At 25.2% G+C, this 24814-nt stretch overlaps 2 protein-coding genes across 2 annotated transcripts; both read right to left on the bottom strand.

Moving 5' to 3' along the window:
• Positions 1 to 1628: 1628 nt before the first annotated feature.
• LOC126896588 (ADP-ribosylation factor-like protein 5A) lies at positions 1629 to 7922 on the bottom strand. Its single transcript, XM_050669510.1, has 4 exons — positions 7272 to 7922; positions 6971 to 7179; positions 1963 to 2198; positions 1629 to 1892 (listed from the first exon to the last, which is right to left on the bottom strand). The coding sequence occupies exons 1-4, from the start codon at positions 7315 to 7317 to the stop codon at positions 1847 to 1849; spliced, it is 537 nt and encodes a 178-aa protein (XP_050525467.1). The 5' UTR covers positions 7318 to 7922; the 3' UTR covers positions 1629 to 1846.
• Positions 7923 to 11580: 3658 nt separating this feature from the next.
• LOC126896586 (probable citrate synthase 2, mitochondrial) lies at positions 11581 to 19208 on the bottom strand. The gene is made up of 7 exons (XM_050669505.1): positions 19056 to 19208; positions 18822 to 18897; positions 15076 to 15234; positions 14627 to 15013; positions 14071 to 14406; positions 13031 to 13339; positions 11581 to 12959 (listed from the first exon to the last, which is right to left on the bottom strand). The coding sequence occupies exons 2-7, from the start codon at positions 18867 to 18869 to the stop codon at positions 12786 to 12788; spliced, it is 1413 nt and encodes a 470-aa protein (XP_050525462.1). The 5' UTR covers positions 18870 to 18897; positions 19056 to 19208; the 3' UTR covers positions 11581 to 12785.
• Between the last annotated feature and the right edge of the window lie 5606 nt (positions 19209 to 24814).

Raw genomic sequence — 24814 nt, 5'->3', positions numbered from 1 at the left:
GAGAAATATTAAAAAAATCATTGATGTAATTTAGCATATACTCAACAATAATAGTATAATTTGCCTCGTAAAAAGTACTATTCAATAGAATATTAAGTACTTTAGAAAATAGACATCTGGTAATTTTGTTCTAAATGCAACAACAGAATATGAGTAATCGTTGAAAGATAATAGAATTTTTACACAGATTAAAGCATAATCAGAAAAACCTTTTCCTTATTTTTGCATTATGTCAATAGACTAAATTATTATTTAATTATAATTCACCTTTAAATAGAAAATCAAATTTTGAAACAATTTATATCTTTTGTAATTTTTTTCATAAATACAATAGAATTGGAATAATCTTGAAAAAATAAAGTAATGTATGATTGTAGGCCGTAATTTAGGAAAATAACAAAAATTAGTAAATTAGAAAATATTATTCAATGTAAAATACAATTATAATTGTTTTCGTTGCCACACGAGCGATGACGATTTATGACGTCGCCAAAACAGGTTTACGAAATCGGCGCCCCCAACGGTTGCAACGACCTTCGCTAGGACGTAGTAAATCAAACAGCGTAAATCATTGAAAAAATATAAGAAAACATGTCTGGGGCGATCATAAAATCTGGAGGATTGAGCGTAGTAGAGACATGATTAATATGTCAAATTAAACATGAAAAAATTATCTACATTACGAATGTAATGGCGATTTTTAAAAGACCAATTCTAAACAAAGTTATAACAGTTGAAAAAACGTAAATTTCGAAAGGCTAAAACTTTTTTTATCAAAAATCGCCCATGTACGATTGCATATAATTTTGTCATGTTTAAATCTAACATATTGATCGTGTCTCTACGACCACTCAATCCTCCAGAATCTATGATCGCCCGAGATATGTTTTGGTGCGCCGAAAAAAAGTACTTGTACGCCCTTTTAAACACATGATAATTTTATCGCTAAGATAAATAATAGAAAAATGAATAGGCAAAATAATAATCATTTCCTGAATCAGTAAACGACGACGCAAGCCGAATGCCTCTCAGTCTACCTCTGTATAGACCCAAAATACTAAATATTGTCAACTTAAGTAAAAAATTAAGAATAATAACATCTAATAACATTGAGTTAAGAAAATTAAACAAATACCTACAATTACAATAGTACAATCATTATACAACATTATTTAATTTTCATGTGTTAAACATTTTAATTGTTGTCTTTATCCAGTCATAAATATGTAATACATTGAGGTTCGAGCACTACTAATAATAAAAGTAATATTAGTTATTTTTCAAAATATTGCTATTACCTAGTCGTGCATAAACTTGTGCACGTTGTTATCGAAATTTAAGTTGAAAAAATATTTCAATAAAAATTAAAAACGTATAAAATTGTTATAAAAAAGTTACCATCCATATTTGTTTAATCTAAGGCTGAAACTATATCGTGCTTAAGTTCAAAAAATTATTCTTTTAACTTAATATAGTTTGAAAGTACGGACTTAGGCACCTTATATTAGTAAATATATTTAATATTTCTAAACTCGCTACTATTTTTAAAGAATTATCAATGCCGAATCATCTATCCTAAGAACCCTTTTAGTTATTTAAAAATAGAATATGAAAAAAAAATTACAAAGAAAAAATTCAAACTGCTTCACACAGTTCATAAAACGATTTTATTTGAAATAACATAACATAATTTAAATTAATTAAACAGTATCAATAAATTTAGCATAAAAAAATATGTTACAATGATGATCCTTACATTATTAGTTTTTTATATTTACAAGTACATAATTTATTTACAAAAAAACAATATTATTTACATAAAAAAAAGAATATTGTTTAATATTATTTAATTTTTTAATTGGCTGCATATCCACTCTAAACCTTTATACAATCTGAAAATTACAATAAAATTACTTTAAATATTTTTTCATACATAAGTTCATAGAACATAAAATTACATACCCTTCGCCGGTAAGTGCACAACAAGCTTGAATATGCCATTGCTGTTTTTTTATCGATGTTAAATTTAAATGTTTACTAATTTCTGCGGCGGTCATTGCGCCTTTCATATCTTGTTTATTGGCATACACTAGAACTGCCGCTGAGGATAATTCTTCATTATTTAATACTTTGTATAGTTCTTCCCTACTTAAATCGAGTCTATTTCGATCAGTCGAATCAATAACAACTATAACGAACTAAAACAAAATTATAAATATGTTCATAAATAAATAATTATATTTAGTATTATTTTCAACGAAAAAAAATACGATAGTCTTTATTGTATCTATTTACTTTAAGATTAACATCCAAAGGGCAAAAGTATTGTGCAAATAGACATCTTAGTATAAATATATCCCATAACATATAACAATATTGCTTAAATTTAAATATTGCATTCCTTAAGTATTCTATAACTTGGCTTAAAGGCTATAAATGTACGTAATAAAACAGTATAAGCTTGAAAAGGAATTTTAATTAAAAATTTATCAAGGTACTACTATTTATAAACAGAATAGGGAAAAAAATTTTAAGGGCTTTATTTTATTGTCCCGCACTTTAAAAAATACGTTTTTTAAAACATACGATTTTTTTTAATTTTTAAAGGGCCTATTCCTAAATAATCTCGAATATTATTAGTATTTATAAATAGTCACAAGTAAAAATAAAAAACTAAGAAATCATATAACGAAAAACTTATTTTTAACTTGAGTAGTAATCTTATTTACTTATTTAATGAATCACTAGTAATTAGTTACATACCATGTAAAATTAGGTTTCAACTATAATCTAATATAAAATAAGTTAAATGCTATCACTTAATGCATCATTAGATGAACTAATCAGCTTAAATTTCTATGATAATTTGATACAGAATAGAATGCTTTTATATATGCACTGACATCAGATGTACAGATATATTGAGTAATTCAGACATACATATTGTAAAACAAAAAAAACGTTGAAAATTTCATAATCAAATTAAATATCTTCATGCATGCGAATAACAAAAATGAAATTCTTACAAAATGTATCATTCTTATAATAAATAATTATAGTAATTAAATAATCTTTTAAATACTTATAATTATTCAAAAACAAAAACTAAAGATAGTTGAAAATTCCATTTTAAATACATAAAATAAAGAATTATTTTAACACTATGATATTAATAACTAGCCCGCGTAACATTTAAATAAAAAAATAACGCCAATATAATTAATATGAACTATAGTTGAATTAGGTAAATTACATTGTAATTTATTCAATTTCTAGTTACTATCATTAATATATTTTATCAACCTAGTAAGATACTTATAAAAAAATTGTATTATTTTTATTTCTATTTATCATAAATTTTATTTCTTAGGCATATTTATCAGTTATAATATTTAATATTATTAAATATTATAACTTTTCAGTAATTTTTTGTGGCTTTAGAGTTTAATATTTTTAATATAGTTTTAATTTTAATTATATAATATTTAATTTATCATCTTTATCTCAAGCTAATATATTTAACGCATTTTGATAAATTTTAAAAAAGAGCCATAATTAATTGAGAAATATTTTGAATAACATTCCATTTGAATTAATCTACAAAATAATTGGTTATTAAAAATGATTATGTAACTGTATAAACTAATGCGATTTAGATTGTTGTAACAACATAATAACTATTTAACGCAGGGCGGGAAACTTAAAACTTTCTTGTTTCTTGCAACTTTTAAATATCACTAGTTTAACTTAATAATAAAAAAATATTATAATAATTATGCATCACAAAAAGAATTTTCCGCTATGGTTAAAATAAAAAAGCTTACTCTTAAATCAAATTTCTTTCTAAGTAAAAACAATGGGTTAATTGGAAACACTAAGAATATGCAAACGTACAAAGTATACCTACAAATACATTTATTATAGTTATAAGTGTCATAATTTTTATTGTACACATTACATTTAGTTATTATAATTCTTTTTTTAACTAAAAACGCTCCCCCCCTGTAATTTTGACTCTCAAGGCATATACTGCTCTTATTCTTCACCAAATACGTATCTGATCATTTGTAACAAGGCATTATAAAAATATTACTCTGAGAATATTATTTTATGACAGTTAATATATTTATTTTTGAAGTCTAAAATTTAATCAATTTCGTAATCCTTAAAAAATAAACTTAGAAATATAGTAACCTGAATAACTAATATACATTTGTGTGCACCAAAAACAAATACGTAAATTGATAAAGCTTTTATAAGTTATATAGATACGTATTTCAAAAATTTGTATATGACGCAAATAGATGCGCAATTGTTTCATACGACTACAATCAATGTTTAAAAAAGAGAATTTTATATTTTATTACGTCAGAAAATTTTTGTTCAATTTTTACTTATTAAACAATGAAATCAATCTATCAATAAATCAAACGAATCATTAACTATATTCAATAATTTTTTCTAACATTTTATAAAGTTTTGAAAAACTGAATCATTTTTAGAATTTATTAAATTATAAATTAATAAAAAAATATTTATAATCTAAAAACTATAATTTTTGACAATTAATTACACAGAAAAATTTAATTTAAAAAAGAATTGGACTCCATATATTGTCCATATCAATGTACAGTGGCGGATTTTCAAATTTTTATGGAGGAGGGGTCCTAAAGTTAAAATTTACTTAGAATACATATTAGAATCTTACCCAACGTATTAAATAATGAAAAAATATTGATGTCTGGAAGGTCCAGATTCTCTACCCCGCCGGTAAATTCACTTCTCTCAATGTACATTAGCTTATCACGAAACTACCATAGACAACAAACTATTTAATACTAAAATTTGTTCAGCATTAATTATAATAAAATAAAATTTTAGCTTGGAATTAAATAAAAAATTTTATGATATAATAAAATAGAATTGTATAGTAGAAAATATGCACATTTTCAAATTGAATGGAATTTATTATGTATAATAATGGTTCTTTGACCCACAATTGTATCAGATATTTAAAAAATCACGAATTATTTAAACAAATTTTAATCATTACTAAAATACAAATTTATTTAAATAGAATAAAAATAAATGTTTCTGTTATAAATGTTTTTTGATAAAAAAAAATCATATAAAGACATAAAATTCAAATAGTAATAAGAGTGATTATATTAAATATTACAGGTAACTTCTACTTTTATAAGGAGTTTAGTTGAAAAATATATGATTCTCAATATTAGTTCCAATTAAATATAAAATACTGTATTCTATAGTTATAAAAAGAAAAAAAATTGAATTACCATATTAACAAAATTTTTGCTTACAGAAAAATAGGAGACAACTACAAGACATTAAAACTTTGTGTACACCAGTTATTTAATTTCTCTCACTAATAAATGTTTTTTATAAAGATACATCATCAATAATATAATAGTAACTTATAGAACTGATATATATAATATTTTGATATTTATTTTAAAATAAAACTAGAATTGTGTTTAACTATCACTAAATAAATTATTAAACTTTAATTTATTAAGAAGATATTAATTAACAAATTTAAATTTTTGACAAACTGATAAAAACCCAATTTTTCATTACTCACCACCAACAACTTATTATATCTTTCTTTGTGTATATATTAATTACCGTGACTATAATCTTTAAAAAAAATTGATTTAAATTACAACATTTCTGTAACAATGATTTTTCTTGGTAAAAACCTTATTTTTAGATAATTAAAAATACATAAATAAATATGAAATACAAACTTAAAATGAATACGAAAACTGACTTTTAGACACAATGAATAATTTTTTTTATGTTCAACATATCTCTTTTCAATTTATTTTGACAGTCATAAAAAGTAAACTTTTTTTTTTTATATTCTAATATTTTTTATGGTTCCTCTTTAAAATTCTATCAGTTTTTTTAATTAAACTACTCATTATTACGTGGTATACAGCAGTAGCTATATGATAATTTTTAATTTCTTGCAATTTTCACAATATTTTTTAATTTATGTTGTCAATTAATAAACTTAAAAAAAATAATAATTAATGTCATATAACATCATCTGATGATGTTAAAAATTTAGAAAACATAAATAAAAAAATAGTGATAATAACCAAAATGTCTAATGACCCCTTTCAATAAATTACCATTCAATTAATAAAACTAGTAATAAATATTAGGATTTTCAAGTGAATGAACTATTTAGTTTTTTATGTGGCTTATGGGTGGAATAATTTGATCCAAAGACTAAAATTTAACATGAAATAATTAAAATTATGTTTTTACAATTTTCTCAAAATTAAAATTAATAAATAATCCGTCAAAGAATATTAAACACGTCTTAACTATTAAGACATTTACCAAAAAGTTTTTTTTATCATAATTGACCATATAATGTTTCACATTCTGATTGTAGTAATGTAATATATATATATATATATATATATATATATTTGTTATTAGAGATATTATAAAATATAAATATTTGTACCTTACATTTGATAATATAACAAAAGTTTCTTGAATAGCAATTGAAGAAAGTAGGGAAAAAAATTATGGTACAAAATTATTGTAAAAAGTATGTGATAAGTTTATACTGGAATAATTTTTACCTCAAATAAAAATGAAAAACTATTTAAAAACAACCTTCATCTAATACATACATTGTTTTCCTTTTGAAATAAACTTTTTTTTTTTTAATTTATGTTCGAATTATAAGAAATATTCTTCTGATTGAAGTGTAAAGAACTAGCCAATTTTTTTTTATATATTTAATAACATTAACAGGAATTAATAATAAGAATAATGAATTTCTAAGATGAAACACAGAATGTGTATACTTACTAATAATTATTCATTTTTAATTATTTATTGCATTTATTAAATGTTGAATAACTTGAATTTTCTATATAATCAGATCAATTTAATTGAGTAGGTAATAAATATGTAGCATACATACCTCAGTATTACAATAATATGTAGACCAAGCAGCTCTGAGTGATTGTTGCCCACCTAAGTCCCACATTATGAAATGTATGTTATTCCATACAACTTCTTCAACGTTAGAACCAATAGTTGGTGATGTATGCACAACCTCATTCATTAAGAACTGATAAAGTATAGTGGTTTTACCAGCATTATCTAACCCAATAATAACAATCTTATGTTCTGAAACAAGCAGGATGAAATTATCACTTACTAATTAGTTACAGTAAGCTATTTTACCCTGTAATGGTAATATTCTATATTGTAAATATTACCTTCCGTTCCAAAGTAGCTCCAAATCTTCGAAAACAACAGACCCATTATTGTGTATTTACTGTGTTACTACAAATAATTTAAATGATGCGAACAAAAATTAATTGTTATCAAAAATTAAAATCATTTTTGTAGTAAGTATTTAGCATGAGTAACGAAATACTCATACTCTTTGTATTAAAATCAAAAACGTTTTTATGAATGAGAAATTTTTACTAAATATTTTGTTTCACTTTTCCCACCAATATTACTGGTCAGTGTATGAGATGGTCAACTTTCACTTTAAATTGTGCTTTATTTAGCACCATAAAAATTTATTACACAACAAGGATGGCTTCAACAATGACTATTAGGTTTCAGCTAAGCATAAATGATGTCTGGTCTCTTAAACTGGAGGTCATAGCATTTGTTTAAAATAATACGACGGTCGACGAGATTTGTAGATTGGATGTCTTCTACTCTATCATCACGTAAACTAACAGTGAATTTAAGATAATATCTAAAATAGGAAAGCAACAGCACGTATGAGTGATGAATGACCAATTACATTTTCTAAATTCTACAATAGTGATAACTAAACTAAATTAATATTGAAAATAGAAATTGTGGTGGGTGCGTATAAAACATTGTTCACTCTTAAAACTCAAGAAGGGGCCATTATCACTACATTTTTCATTATCAATTATTTTTATCAAAATTTTGATAATTATTATATGGTATATGTGGTATCATAGTGGAATATATGTTATTTGCAAAGATGTGGATAATAAACTATTATTTATATCTGTGGTTATTTATCATGAATTATCATTTTCAATATTATTAATCTCCAATTGTGCTATTATTTTACTATTTTTATTATCATTGACACTAACCAATATCATTAATAAAAAATGCTATTAAGCTAAAAATAATAATGTTGGTCTATTTGAAAGCTTATTTTTAATCTTTTGGGACAATTTGTTACATGTACCTAATAATATAATTGACAACATTTTTTAAAATTCAAAAACACTATCTTTTTGAAGCTTTAAATTATGCTTTTGATAGATTGCTTTTTCGCAATCTGTCCTGATTCATTTTTGTTCTATTGTATTTATATTAATCACTTGAACTATAAATACTTTCAATGTACGTCTCTGACTTTGTTACACTTTTCTTAGTAAATAAATTATTTTTAATTCTTTACTTGAAAGACAAACGAAAATTTTTCATAATTGTTTGAATGAAGGATTGTAGTTAAAATCAGGAACACTATATTTAGAATATGTCCTAACGCTTTTTAATATCAAGGAGTTCTTTCAATTTTGCTTTCATCGTTGCAACTAAAGGGGGTTAAAAAGCAAAAATGAGAAAATTATACAAAAATATGTTTAGGATGGAAAAATAAATAATTTAGCAACCCCAAAAATTGTATTCTAGTAGCGCCTATTTAACATTATTATAAGGAATATTTAAAAATCAATCATATTTAAGTTTTAATACCAATAGTTTTTCTTATCTTTATTTCAGGATTTGATTATGTAGCGCTGAACTATATAGACCGTCCATTTAAGCTCAAACTATATAAATTAATTAATTTTTTATTAAAAATCTATCTTTAATTTGTGTTTCTATTGAACTCTTAATCCGACCCTGAGCATATGCATAAGTATTTTTAATAAGACAAGGTTAAACAATGACAACAAAATTTAAAAATTTTGCAAAAATTTCTATATAATAGTATAAATAATTATTTAACTGATATAGTTCCTGTTATAAAAAAAAATTATTTAATACTTAGAATCCATCTTAAAATGTTATTTAAGTTCTTACAATTACATTTTTCAATGATCCGCATATATTTTTTAATCGTTTAAATTTTGGACATGGCTAATAATTAATACATTAACTTAGAAATGTATGTAAAGTTCTATAAATATAATAATCTTTTCGACTCTTTACACTTTTAACGAAAACAAAATAATTATCTCTGAAATTGTAAAATTTTTCATAGCAACCAATACTAAAATAAATATATTGATTCATTTATCATGAATAGTGCCGGGTTGTATATTTTGAAAGTTCATGCAACTTTATAGAAAGTTATATAAGGATATATAGAAGTGTAAAAATATATTTTATTTTAGGCTAAACCCGCTAACGCCATTTTTCTCAATTTACTAATCATGAAGTATTTTTATTTTTCAATTAATTAATTGGTTTATGATAAACGAATCATTCTGTGTAGAACTTAGTACAAAAATACATTAAGATCATTTTTGTCTTTTTACAGAAAAGCCATTGGAAAACTTTTCTTTTAAGTAACATCACATTTTTAATACAATTTAGTAGCCTAAAAATTAAATTTTAAAATTAAGTTTTTTTCATTGCTGTTCTAGGAAGCGATGTTTTTTATATTTATTCCATACTCTAAATTATTTTCATCAAAAATAATATTTATTAATTAAACTATCGACTGTATTGTTACTGCAATTACGAACCGAGCTCATTTCCGTAAAAATTTCCTTAAAATTATCAATATTTATATATTATAAATATATATTATATAATGTTTTTGAAGTGTTTTAAAAATGCTATGAATACTTAAATTGTATATTATTATACTTTGAACTTCTAATAATCCATAAATAAATTACAGTAATATATTAGTGTTTCTTAGAACACCTGTTTAATTTGTAAAAAGTATAATGTTAAAATTAGTTTGTGTACATTTAACTTATTTTAAATAAATATAATAAAACCTTGTCCTTGAAAACAGCAACTATTTTATTATCATACGAGTATCAAGGACTATAATATAAGTTACCTTATTTATATACAAGGTGATCTGTTTGTCATAAACCATTCGATTACTCTCAAAATAAATACAATATTACCAGAAAAATTTTGTTTTTTTTTTTTGTTACATATTCTTGTTTATTAGCGATCAATTACTTTTTAGGATCATTTATTATAATGTATAGTGTAAACTTTATTATTTGAAAATGTAACATACACATTTAACTATCTTATAAAATAAGAAATAATTTAATTAAGAAAATGACTGGTGGTCAATAACGACTTTTGGACCAGTACTTAAGAAGTTATTCTCATTTTTATGAAGAAACAGAGAAATGACTAGTGATAAAAATAACGGCACCTATTCCTGACCGTCAGTCGTTACTTTAAATTGTTAATAACTTCTGAAATACTGGTCCAAAAATTGTTATGGACATGTCATTTTCTTAATTAGATTATTTCTTATTTCATAAGCTAGTCAAATATGTATGTTGCTGTTTAAAAAATAAGTTGTAAGGGACTATTCTAATATATTATTAAATGATAAATCAGCTATATATATATAAACTTTCTTTCCGATATTGTATTTATTTTGCGAGTAATCAAGTGGTTTATGATTAACCAATCACTCATTATGATTAGTGGTTCTATAGGAAAAAGCTTTCTTAGAATTCAGATTAGTTTAAAAATAATCGTTACTTTTCCAAAAGTATATCGATGATTGTAAAAATAACGTTACGTTTTTAGAAAAAAATTTTTATTCTATTGCTATTATGTCTGTTATGTGTAAAATTATATTTATCATAATTATATTCGACTATTTATTTCGTGTTCAAACGTGCACAAATATTATTTTATATTGTAAAAATCATACGTCCTGGTTGATGTGTCCTATAAAGACATATTTTAAGTTGGAATAATTTCAAAGTATATCATTATCTTTCGTTATATTTCGGCCTATGTATAAGTCATTCTCAACTACGCTTATAAAGCATGGTTTTACGGTAGAAGTCTCTTGTTAAGTATAAAAACATTATTATCTTATTTATTTTGTTTTAATATTACCGTAATAGAAATTATCTGAAAACTGACATTGAGAACTCTTCTATAATTATAGGGAAATGTAGCCATTAATTTTATAGATCTATAAGTGACAATAGCAGATTGGATAATAAATACTCATCATTGAAACAATATTTTGTTATCTTAACCGCTTAATGCATAAATGCCTTTAAACTCTTTTATTACAAAAATGTGTTCAATATATATTAGAACTGATTGTTAAGTAAAATATGTGTAGATAAATAAATATTTTCAAAGTTTTTCATAGAAAAGAACGAAATAAGCAATCATTATGTAAGTGTAAATATTTCATTAATATTTTAATAAACGTATTATAATTTTAGACAAATTAATTACTATTATATTAACATTATATATTTTAATAGTAATCATAAGCGTGATGAAAATATGTTGTAGTGTAGGTAGAATAGAAATTAATATTTTTTAGATCAACTTCAACTCAAATGATATTGTATATAACTTAAAAATATATTTTTTCCAATCATATAATTTCTAATAAAATTAATATCAAATTAAAAAAGAAAATCTTATTTACATATGCTAGATACATGTATATTTATGAATGTTAGAGCAAAAGTGACATAAGTCAATATTTGATAAAACAAATTTGACCTGAAAATAAATATATATAACTTTCAAACACTCTTTGACACTAACTATGGGAATAATAATATATTATAAAGCAATAGGTTGCGTTTTCAATATCTACATTTATATTAATCCTTAGAGGATTAAAATATTTCTAACAGCTTTCTTAATAATTAATATAAATTGACATAATTTTTTTGGTAAAAATACCTATTTTACTTAACTCCTACATTTTTTCAAAAGGTTAATATCCTTTATATTTATAAACATTTTATCTAAAATATATACTTGATGTAGAGAGAAAGAGAGTACCTAAATAATCAAGTTCAACAGAACCGAACAACTAAGTTTCTGTCTAAGTTTATGTAGACTTTACTACTATGAAAAGTTAAAAAAAAAAAATGTACTGGATCCTAAAATATTTTTTATTTAATTTAACTTTTTTCTTAAAGGAAGTTTAATTTGTTAATAAATGAAAAATATGCTAAATTTTGAATATTAAGCAATTTTATAATTTAAATGTAACTAATCAACAATCGACTATCACTACATTTAAATAATTATATCAAAAGTTTGAATAATCAACAATACTTATACAAAATTACAACATATACTATTTATAATAAATATATTTTCTATTGTCATTATGTCCTAAAACTCAATTTCTTTACCAATACACAATAATTATACTGTATTAACAACTTAGCAATTTATTTTAAATTACAAGTATTTTACTACACATTTTTAATAAATAAATTTACATGTAGTAATCAGAAAATAATTTTTGATTGTTTTTATTTATTAATTATTATGATATTTAAATAAATACTATTATGTTTGTAAATAGTAATACAAAATTTATTTTCAAGAGATTCCCAATTTACTTGATAAGTACTATTTTAAATGAAAAAAACATTAGTTTACCATAAAATATGATAAAATTATTAGAATGATTTTAGTCTATTTTAATGGCAAAGAATATTTGGACGGGGATTTTCAAATTGAATAAAAAAGAAAATAGGGTAACAGTTTTTCAATGAAAAATTAAGCATCAGTTCATTTAATTAAGCAGCTTTTGCCTTGCTAACTAATTCCTTCAGCTTTTCAGTAGATAATGATTTTGGGCGTTCAATAGGAAGACCAAGACCACGATCCCATACTAATGAAGCTAATACTCCTAAAGCACGAGATACACCAAACAATACTGTATAGTAATTCATTTCTTTTAGGCCATAGTACTAAAAAATAATAAATATGTTTATTAAAACTAGTATATATTAATACAACAGAAAATGTAAAACTAGCATACCTGCAATAATACTCCAGAATGAGCATCTACATTAGGCCATGGGTTTTTGACTTTACCTAAATCGTTAAGTACGGGTGGTACAACTTCAAATACTTGAGATACAAGTTTAAATAATGGGTCATTAGGTAAGTGTTTTAATGCAAATTCACGTTGGCATGTGTAACGTGGATCAGTTTTACGTAATACAGCATGACCATAACCTGGTACTACTTGTCCACTTTTTAATGTTTTCAAAATAAATTCTTTGAGCTGTTCATTGGTTACTGAATCACCAACTTCCTTGCGTAATTTTTCTAGCCAAATTAATACCTGATTTGAATTTTAAAAATTTAGTAATAAATAAAGTAGAAAATTTTTATCATATTAATAGCTTATATCATTTTTCTTAACAAATTGCTAGTAAATTTAATTCAAACGATAGCAGTAAAGTGGAGAGACACTAATTGCATGAAACCACCAGTGTTTATATTACATATCAAACACTTTTAATAAGCAACACTTGAGTTGAGATATTGTGACATCTTGACATTTTTTTGTTTGAATGATCACACTGGTGTGATATTAAAACTAATGGCACTTAATGCCCCCAAAAAAATGTCATGGTGTAAATTACAATTTAAAATATAAAGAAATTAATACACTTGTAAATCTGTACATAATATCTGTATATAACAACTCTACGGATATTATAAGGAAAAAAATATTAAGAAGATTAACTTCAACTTATTCATATTTACAATTAAAAGATTACTCCATAATTAAAATCATTTCCTTTTTGGAAATTATACAATATTTAATTTTAAAGTACATTTTGGTAAATAATTTCTTGTAGTAGAGGATAGGAAATTTACATTGCTTGACACAGTGTAGTTGATTTTTACCAATATGTACCTATACATTATGATACGAGTTCTCTATAGATCATGAAAGCCGTTTAATTAACTTATTAGTTTCAATAAATTAAATAAGAAATTATGCCCTATTTAACATATTCCATCATCAAATGATAATATTTAATAAATGTTATTTAGGACTATTACCTCTTGGTTAGCAAGTCCGTGTAATGGACCAGCAAGACCACACATTCCAGCACTGAATGATAGATAAGGATCAGATAATGCTGACCCTACTAGATGAGTTGTATGAGCAGACACATTACCACCTTCATGATCAGAGTGAATTGTCAAATATAGGCGCATAAGTTCAATAAATTCTTCAGAGTTATTAGCACCCAACATTGATGTAAAGTTAGCACTCCAATCTCGTTCAGTGTCTACAGTGCCAACTTGTTTTCCGCCATGGTATACATTTCTATAAATTGTAGCTGCTATCACTGGTAATTTAGCGATTAAATCCATGGTATCCTCATAGGTATACTATAATAAAAAATTATATAGTTGTTTAAGTTGATATAAGTAAATATATGTATTTATATATATATGTATTAATATAAGTTGAAAATGCAATAAATATTAATTTAATAGATATTTTTAGCGATACAAAACAAATAATTCACTAATTAACTTTTTGATAATCTTTAAAAATTTTGGATTGATTTACTATATACTAATTATTAATTTTAAAGTATTTAATTACCTCCCAAAATTGTGATTTGTGAACTCCTTTGGTATATGCTTGAACAAACTTGCTTTCAGTGTTGAGCAAAGAAACAGCAGCTGCTAACTGAGTCATTGGATGTACAGAATTTGGAAGATTGTTAAGCATAGTAACAACATGTGATGGTAATTCAGCTCGTTCAGCCCATGTTTTAGACAACCATTTAACTTGTTCTTGGGTAGGGATATCACCAGTAATTAATAACCAGAATAGACCTTCTGGTAGAGGTTCACTTCCACCAGGTGCTTTTGGTAACAACTTCTGACATTCAGGAATAGAATATCCACGGAAGCGAATACCTTCATCAGCATCTAATACTGAAGTTTCTGTGACTAAAGCTTTAATACCTCTCATACCACCATACATCTTGATAACAAATAATATTAGTACCCATAATAATGAATAAATTGATAAAAAAAATAGTTTACCATGTCTAACGTTACATCACCAACAACAGTAGATCCATGTTGCTTTCTGAAAGCTTTAATTTCCTCACCACTCTGTTTCAATTTTTCAGCAACTATTGTTTTGAGATCAGTTGATGAACTAGCCATGTTACGTGATGCTGTCCATAATGGAGCAGCAACCTATGATTTAAAAAGTCTTATATCATATGTTTTTAAAACAAGAAGTTAATTTTTCTGCTATATATTTTATTGATAGATTAATAATAGTAATTATCAATAATATGAAGTATCAATAGTATAATGGAACAATTCTTATTTATTTTCAATAATAGAATATAAAATTAAAATATACATGATTAGAATTTAGAAATAACCTATTGAAAGTCAAATATATTTAACCAAAAATTTACAAGATGAGATGAAATCATTTAAAAATATATCACTATTTTAACATTACGAAAATTTTATTAAGATATATTTTTAATAAATAATAAATATTATTTTTAGTAAATATTTAACTGACATCAAGTTTAAAAAAAGCATAATGAATTAATCTTTCATAATTATAATTTATAAATATAAATTATGAGTTACAATAAGGACTAGGCTAATAGGCAACACCCAAGGCCCCTATTTTATTTTTGTTGTTATTGTTTTGAGGCCTTGTAATAAAATAATGAGCAAAAAATAACCTTTGATGTTGAACTTTTAATAAATATATAGTTTTCAGTAGTAAGTTAGTGTTCAGTGAGTAAGGAAACGGGTTTCTATTGTTCTCATTGTTTGTAACAATTTAGTTGTTTTCTTATTTACTGAACATATGTATAAAAAAGGCAATTTGGTTGTAAGTAACTTAAGATTGGAGTACCATGTTAATAACTTGTCTAAGATACAACAAATCACAATGTAACATTATTTAAAATTAAAATAACACTTTACTAGACTAAAAATATATCTAATTTTGTAGAAAAAAATGTTGAAACTCTTATATAAAATCAAACAATATTTATAATCTTGAAAATATATTTTTTGGCTTTGTTAAGCATTATTTTTATCTCTATTATTTAAGATTTATAAGTGGTTTAAGACTTTTTTTTATCACTTATATCTATTTATTATTTATATTATTAATTTTGCAAAAAATTCCTTAAAATATTTGGGACATAAAATTGAGAAAAATTCAATTACACCTTTGAATGATAACCTTATAGATTTTAAAGAACCATCAAATAAAAAGAATATTAGACAATTCCTAGGGAAAATAAATTTTTACTATAAATATATTCAAAATGCAGCAATACAACTGGAACCGTTACATAATTTACTAAGGAAAGATGTAAAATTTGGTTGGACAATAGAGTGTCAGCAAGCATTTAATAATATGAAGAAATACCTATGTTCAAGCCCAATTCTATCTATATACAGCCAAAATAAAGAGGTTTTTATTTATACTGATGCGAGTGGAGAAGGTATAGGAGCAGTATTAAAACAACCTCAGGAAAATGGTATTCTCCATCCGGTTGCCTATTTCTCAAAAAAATTAATAAAAAAACCAAATAAAAATGGTTTTGGCGGATCAATATACAGGGATTAAATCCAAAGAAATCACAGATTATATGAAATCAAAGAATATAATATTAATATTTACATCAGTTGATTGACCAGAATCAAATGGATTAAATGAAAGACTAAACCAAACATTGGTAAACAGAATAAGATGTAAAATTAATAGTGGAGAAAAAAAAGCATGGTCTAAGATAGCGGAGGAATGTGTAGAGGAATACAACAATAAAATACATAGTGTAACAAAATTTTCACCGTCTTATCTATTATTTGGTGTTAACTCTTATATAGTGCCAAATGAACTTCAAGAAAAAACTTTTAATTTAGAAAAAGATAGAGAACAAGCTATAATAAATTCTAATAAAAATTTTGAAAAAAATAAAAAAAAGAGTAGACAAAACAAGAAAAGAATATACATTTAAAGAAAATGAGTTAGTATACATAGAAAATGGCAACAAAATGAATATGAACAAGTTGGATGAAGTTAGAAGGGGTCCTTTCCAAATAATAAAACAAATATCAAATTCAATATATGAGATAGAAGAAAAAAGAAAAAAAAAAGTTTCCATAGTAATAAATTAATTCCAGCACAAAATTTGAGTACATAAACTGGAGTTTATGTCTGGAGGAGGGGAGGTATAACAGTGGCCGCATTGCTTATGGGGACACTGTAATCACTGTTGTAATTTGTATAATCATATAGAAGTAATGTGTAAAATCTATGGTAACATATTTAATAATTAATAATTATATTTATTTTATATAATTAAAAAAGTATACAGTAATAAGTTTTAAATTATCGATTCTTTATTGTTTATGTGTGTATTTGTTATAGAATTTAATATTAATAAAAAACTTTATTGTAGAATCGATCAACTTATTATTGAACAAAATTACATATTCCTTATATATAAGGGTCTCAATATTTATTTTAAATAACCATATACATAATCAACTAGTTTGTTTAATAGACAATGATCTAGTTTAGAACTTAACTGGTACATCATTAACATTTTTGTACCTAGAAATTAGGAAGAATGCGAAAAATGACAAGTGATAAAAATAACAACATCAGGATCTCATCTCTTGCCATCACTTTAAAATGTGGTCCCGAAATACTGGTCCAAAAGTTGATATCAATCTCTGTCGTGTTCTAAATTAGATCATTTACTATTTCATAAGCTAGTTTAATATTTATATTGTTATTTAAAAAAATAAAGTTTGTAACATAACAAAGGATAAGAGTTAAAAGAAAAGGTTTTAACCACTTGTAAAGTGTAAAAGATAAATACTACAAAACAAAGCGAAACATATATATATATTCAATATTATTATTTTAATAGAGATTTAGTGTTCAATGATAAATCAATCACTTTACAAATTGAATAATTATTGAAAGGATTAACTTGAAATGGATTAAAAATATAATAACTCATTTATTTATCTCTTATCACATGTTAGAATAAATTTATTTATTATTATACAAGTGTAATTACTTAAACTAACATAGACCAATAAAGAAATATAGATACTTAAAATAAATCATGGCATAATTATTTTTAATTACCTACTATTTTATTCATTTAAGGTACTTACAACAACTCAAATATTTTAGATAAGTATAATACTTATAGTTATCAGTTTGAAAAATTTTAAAATGATCATGACCTATTATATTAAAATAAGGATCACAATTCTAATTTTATTAAGAAAATAACACAAAAAAATTTAAATAAACAAAAAATAAGATTGTTATGTGCCAATTTTATTAGATGTTGTAAATAGAAAACTCAAGGTTAGTTGAGGTCATCATTAATCCCAACTATCAGTACAAGTAAATTGAATCCATTTAACCATTTAAATTACATGTGAAAAGAACTATTAAATTACAGTATTTACACTAAATATCTATAATTTCAAGCAAAATATTGAAATATTTAAAAAGCACAGTGAAATAATAAAATTGTTTAATATTTGGAAAGGAAATATTTTTTATAAAATTTTTGTGACCTCTACTTTTTACAAGCAAACACCATAAAATATATAAATCATAGTTCCACTTATAATTGAAATACAATTTTAAAATAATTTTATTCGAGAATAATTAATTTATGTCTAAGTAATATGATTTTTATAACTTTGTAAAATGGAAAAATTTAACTAATATATAAAATAATAAACATTTTAGCAATAATTTTTATTACCTGGTTAATTTCCAACAATTTTACTGCGGTCGTTCTGAATAAGCTCATTTTAATGAAAAGTTATCACACTTCGATACTGAAAATTAGAACAGTTAAATAAATGTAATAGTAATGTGATAAAGGAAATGGAATCATCAAATAAAATTTGATTATTCAGTGATATATTTAAAAAAAATTAATAATTATAAATGGAAAATTTACTTAAAAAAATATTAGAAAATTATCAATATTTACCCTAAGAGATTTTGCGCACAGAATCCACACGACGAGGATGATCGACACAAAAATATGGCGTTTGATCGGGGTGCTAGTCGGACAAGCAAAAGACCGGGTCGCGCCCCGTAGATTACCGTGTCATCGTCGACGACGGCGCTGTAGAGCTCCGCCAGTTATTTGCCCTACCAATATCCACATGTACTACATTATTACAGTGTAGCCATAAAAGCATACGCAAAATTAAGCGAATACATATTTTGCAAACCTCTTGATACTTGGTAACACTATAATTGCATTAAAATTATAAATCTACAAGTAAATCGTAATATTTCATATTTTTTATCAAACCAGCCATGATACAAGATTTAAACTGTTTAAAATACATTACTATTGCCAACTTTATTCTATTTAATGAATAATTATTAGTAACTTAATTTAACAGAAACCATTCAACATGGTTAATACTAGTGATGGGATGAATCGAAATAAAAATTTTAAAGATTTGTTTGAATGTTAAAAGGCTTATAATTTACATTGTTTGAACTGGTTTTATAAATAATCGGTTTGTTAATGTGAAATTTATTATAAAATATTTAAGTCAAAACTTGCCATATGCCAAAATAATGTAAGTCAAAACTCAAAACTATTAAAGAGTGATCAATTAAAGATAAGACACCAATTTTCTCAGAAACTATTGAATATTTTTAATTTTTGTAAAGGAAAATATTGTTTGATTAAAAAATATCTATAATAAGAATCATGTCATTCCTTCGGGGGTTACATAATGTTACTGATTTTTGGGCCCAAAAGTTGAAAAAAATTAAACTTTAATGTGACCCATCAAATTGTATTGAAATTTCACCGAGAGTCTTGGAATATGGTTTATATCTAGTTTAGATGATTATATAACCAAAAAAATCCCTATATTTTTTCAATATAATAATGCTACGGTGGAGACAACGTGAGAAAGTTATAATGAGATATTTATAATGCTTATGAAGCTACCAAAAATATTATTGGTTTGATTTATGAGTATCAATAATTGAAGCTTATCAAGAAATTTTTTTTATTAATATCGTCGCATTACAATGATTTTAAATAAGAGTAAAAATAAAAATCAAAGTATTAAAGAATGTAATATTCAAATGTGCAAATTATTTTCAAATAATATCTCGTTGAATAACATGTTCAATTTTGAATATTAAAAAATCAAAAACATCATAGATTTCTTTTCTACTAAACCTAATATTTATCTTTCATATAAAAAGATACATTAATATATAACATATAATTTTATATAAATATAAAATTATATCAAAAATTAAAAATGTAATACAATAAACATTTGAGTAATTTAAAATATTAAAAGTAAACGTAGATGACGATCTATATATAGCGAATTCAATTGACCAAACTAAGAATCTAAAGCAAAAGTTCTAACAAGCAAAGATTATAAAAAAATGATGAATATACGTAAATTGAATGGTAACTTGGTAAGAATTCATGTGTTTCTAGAGTATTTAGAAAATTTATTTTAACGTATTAACTTGAAGTAAAATTTTGAAAAATTGACAATGTAATTGTTAGCTATCAAAATATAAATCATCTATTGAGTTTCAAGTATTTGAATTATTTAACAAAGTAAGGATTCGAAGATTCTAATTTCATTAAAATTACACAAAATAATTAATATAAAAAAATATAAATAATAACAGAATGCATATAAATGTTTATTAAGTAAATTATAAAAATATATAATAAGCTTTTAAATCTTTACATATGATAAATATAAATTTCAAGAATAATGTTGATTAAATTAGCTACCGTATATAATCACAAAAGAAGTGCGCGTCAACTCATGACTGTTAATTGAATGGTAATAATAAAAATTCGGCAGTTTATCGTAGAATGGTATAACGAGACTAATGTAATTCATTACTTATGCCCTCTTTTTTATGTTCAAAAAAACTTATAATATTCTGAATTGATAGATTCCCTGTAATATATATTTTTTTTTAATAAAAATTAGTGTTCCTGTACTTCCAACTCGTAGAGTCATATAAAGGTGCTTTGGGTTGATTTAATGAAGAAAAAGCAGCGGTCATTCAAACCGACTTCTAAATCACTTTAATGTTAGCATTCTCCGCTAGATAGCTGTCCAGAAAGAACATATTGGCTGATAATGGTTTTATGCTAATGATAAATGAAATATTATTTTTATTTAACTTTGATTTGAAAAGTTAAAAGAAATAATACATATTTATTATTAATTATCATTCAATTTGATCCAATTCATTGAGTAGGTTTTACATAAGATTCAATGAATATATAGCTACAAATCGAATTCATATAATAATTTTTCATTAATGTAGATTATTTGTAGTGTATAAAAATTCAATTAATTATAATTAATCAAAATACAATTTAAATCGTAATAATTGGTAAATATTACATATTCATTCATATGTATATGAATGAATATGTATATTCAATATGTATATGAGTGAATTTCATTCACTCATTAATGTATTGTGTATAATCTGTTTGTATTATTATTTATTATTTTATAATAATGAAAAGATTATAATCAATAATCAATTTCACTGAAAGTTTATACTTCTGTAGTAATTTCCTTACCCTCAGGGGAAGTATTTTATACTATGGGTATAGCGAACCCGGGGCCCCGAGCTCCTACTGGCGGAAAGTTCCAGGAAGACGATTCTTGTAGGCAGGAGAATCTCAATTCCATCACAAATGTCCATTAGATATTAGATAGTATAGTTGTCAATAACCAATAAACACTTGTGGACCAAATAGAGAGTGTGGTTGGACAGCGACGACTTCACTAGAATGTCACGGCGTAAATCAAATATTGATAGTTCGGCGTGATTATTCACGTTGCTTCTCAGAAGTAATATCACGTTGAAGAAGGCAACGGGAAACCACTACATAAAATTCCCTAGTTAAAATCATGTTAGCAAACAGTTATATAGATAAAAACGTTACTACTAATCACGTGTATGTCGGAATTCCAGATTCGGCAGTGCAAGTAGAAGAGGGGCTTCTGCGGTCATCAACTAGCGAAATCCTTACAATACCAGCAATGTAAGAAGAGTGGGCACATGGAATGTTAGAAGTATGTTTGAAGACCGAATAATTCACAATATATTAACGAGATGATTCAACTTAACATCTCTATACTCACTATAAATGAAATGAAATGGCCTAAGTCGGGTAAATGCCAAATAAATGAACACACAGTTTATTATAGCGGAGAAGAACGGAGCCATAAGCGGATTCATACCGATATTGGATAAAATATTAATAGTACAATTAGAAGCAGTTCCAAATAAGGTGAATATCATAGCAGCTTACGCTCCGACTGCTGAAAGTGACGAGGAATTAATAGAAGATTTCTACGAAGACCTTATTAAAGCACATAAATTTACTAAAGATAGAGACACTAATGTAATTATGGGAGACTTTAACGCTAAAATTGGTGAAGGTAAAATTCCAGGCGTAGTCGGAGAGTTTGGGTTAGGAGTACGAAATGATCGCGGAGAAAGACTGTTCCAGTTTTGTATAGAAAAGAAACTGACAGTAATGAATACTTGTTTTTAACTCTCCAAAAGACGATTATACACTTGGAAATCTCCTATTGACACGAAAATGCATGTGGTGCGGAATCAAATAGATTACATTTTAATTAACAACTGATATAAGAATGCAATCCAAACGGTTCAAACATATCCAGGAGCAGATGTCCCATCAGATCATAATTTATTACTAGCGAAACTCAAGATTAGACTTAAAAAGATAAAGCAACCTACTCGAAAAATTAAACTTAACTTAGAAACCTTGACAGATGGGAAAATACAAGAAGAACTAATGACAGATATTGAAAATAAAATAGAATGGTCACAAATTAATACAGTAAACGGAAAATTGGAAGTCAATATTGAAAAAACATGGCAATCCTTTGAAAAGTCCTTTACAGAAATAGCCAAAAGTAAATTGGGACAGAATATAAGCACCAAGAAAAAAACATTGATTACTGACAAGATTCTGAACTTAATGAATGAAAGAAGAAAACATAGAAATGTAAATGACCAACAATATAAATAAATTCATAGACAAATAAAAAGAGAAATACGACTTGCAAAAGAAGAACATTTCGCAAATGAATTTAAAGAAATAGAAAATATTGTATATTATCATATATTATATGAGAGTGGGTAATAGCTTCAATGTACATAAAAAGATTACAGAAGCAGCCAGAATGGTATCAAAAGCACCAGAAAGCATCTTAACAGATATGAATGGAAATTTAATGACAACCTTGGAGGATAAACTCGAGAGGTGGCAACAATACTTAAAAAAAGAACTTTCCACGATGTACGACCAGAAAGGCATGAAATAACATTTAACGATAGCGGACCGCCAATATTGGTGATTGAAGTGCAGAAAGCCATAAGCAACTCAAAAACAGGAAACCAAAGGGCCCAGATGAATTACCAACAGAATTACTGAAGACATCTGCATAACGCGCTTAACAGAGTTGTTTAATGCTATCTACGATACAGGCTACATACCAAATGATTGGCTACACTCCACAGTTGTCGCAATACCCAAAAAGGCAAATGCAAAGAAGTGTAATGAATATAGAATAATTTAGTCTTATAAGCCATACACTAAAAATATTTTTAAAAATTATTCACACCAGAATCTACAAAAAAGCGAAAAAATATATGAGTCAAGAACAATTTGGCTTCCGTAATGGTCATGAAACTAGAGAGGCTTTATTTAGCATCTAAATACTTGTTCAACGATGCCGAAATATCAACCAAAAGGTTTATTTATACTTCATCGATTTCAAGAACGCTTTTGACATGGTAAGACATGAAAGACTGCTTGAAGTTTTGCGAAAAATTGGTATAGATGGAAAAGATCTACAATTCATAACAAATTTGTATTGGCATCAGCAAGATAATATTAAAATAAATAACACACTTTCTAACTTTAAAATTTAAAATTCGAAGAGGAGTTCGACAAGGTTATCCTTTCGCTATTGCTTTTCAATCTACATTCAGAAGAAATAATGTCGGAGGCCTTGGAAGAGGCAGAGGAGAGCATTGTTATAAACAGGAAAATTATAAACAACTTGAGATATGTAGATGACACCGTGTTGATAGCTGGCAGTATCGATATTACAAAAAATATTGGATAGAGTAATAACAGCCAGTGAAAACTTAGGCCTACATTTAAATGTCCAAAAAACCAAATATATGATAATCGATAAGGAACAAAAGCCCGATAAATATGCTTAGACTTAACAATGTCACCTTAGACAGAGTACATAAAATTACTTATCTTGGACAATTATTGATAGATAACTGGAATCATTCGTACGAAATAAAATGTCATATAGAGAAAGCAAGGGCGGTTTTTATGAAAATGAGAAGTATATTCTATAACCATCAACTAAGCATGAATCTCCGAATTAGAATGATTCGTTGCTATGTATTTACCGTACTTTTTTATGGAGCAGAGACTTAGACTCTATCCAAAGTTTCGATCAACCGAATCCAAGCGTTCGAGATGTGGATATACCGCAGAATATTAAAAATTAGTTAGTGCGATCATATAACGAATGTCACAGTATTAGAAAGAATGAACAAGGATCTGGAATTAGTGACAACAATAAAAACGCGTAAACTTCAATACCTGGGATATTTTATGCGACATCTAGAAAAATATAATCTACTACAATTAATAAT

Source organism: Daktulosphaira vitifoliae, unplaced genomic scaffold, assembly GCF_025091365.1.
Source record: "Daktulosphaira vitifoliae isolate Bord-2020 unplaced genomic scaffold, ASM2509136v1 Scaffold_1, whole genome shotgun sequence".
Classification (NCBI taxonomy): Eukaryota; Metazoa; Arthropoda; class Insecta; order Hemiptera; family Phylloxeridae; genus Daktulosphaira; species Daktulosphaira vitifoliae.
The sequence above is the reverse complement of the archived record's forward strand: the minus strand, read 5'-3'. Positions and strand labels throughout refer to the sequence as shown.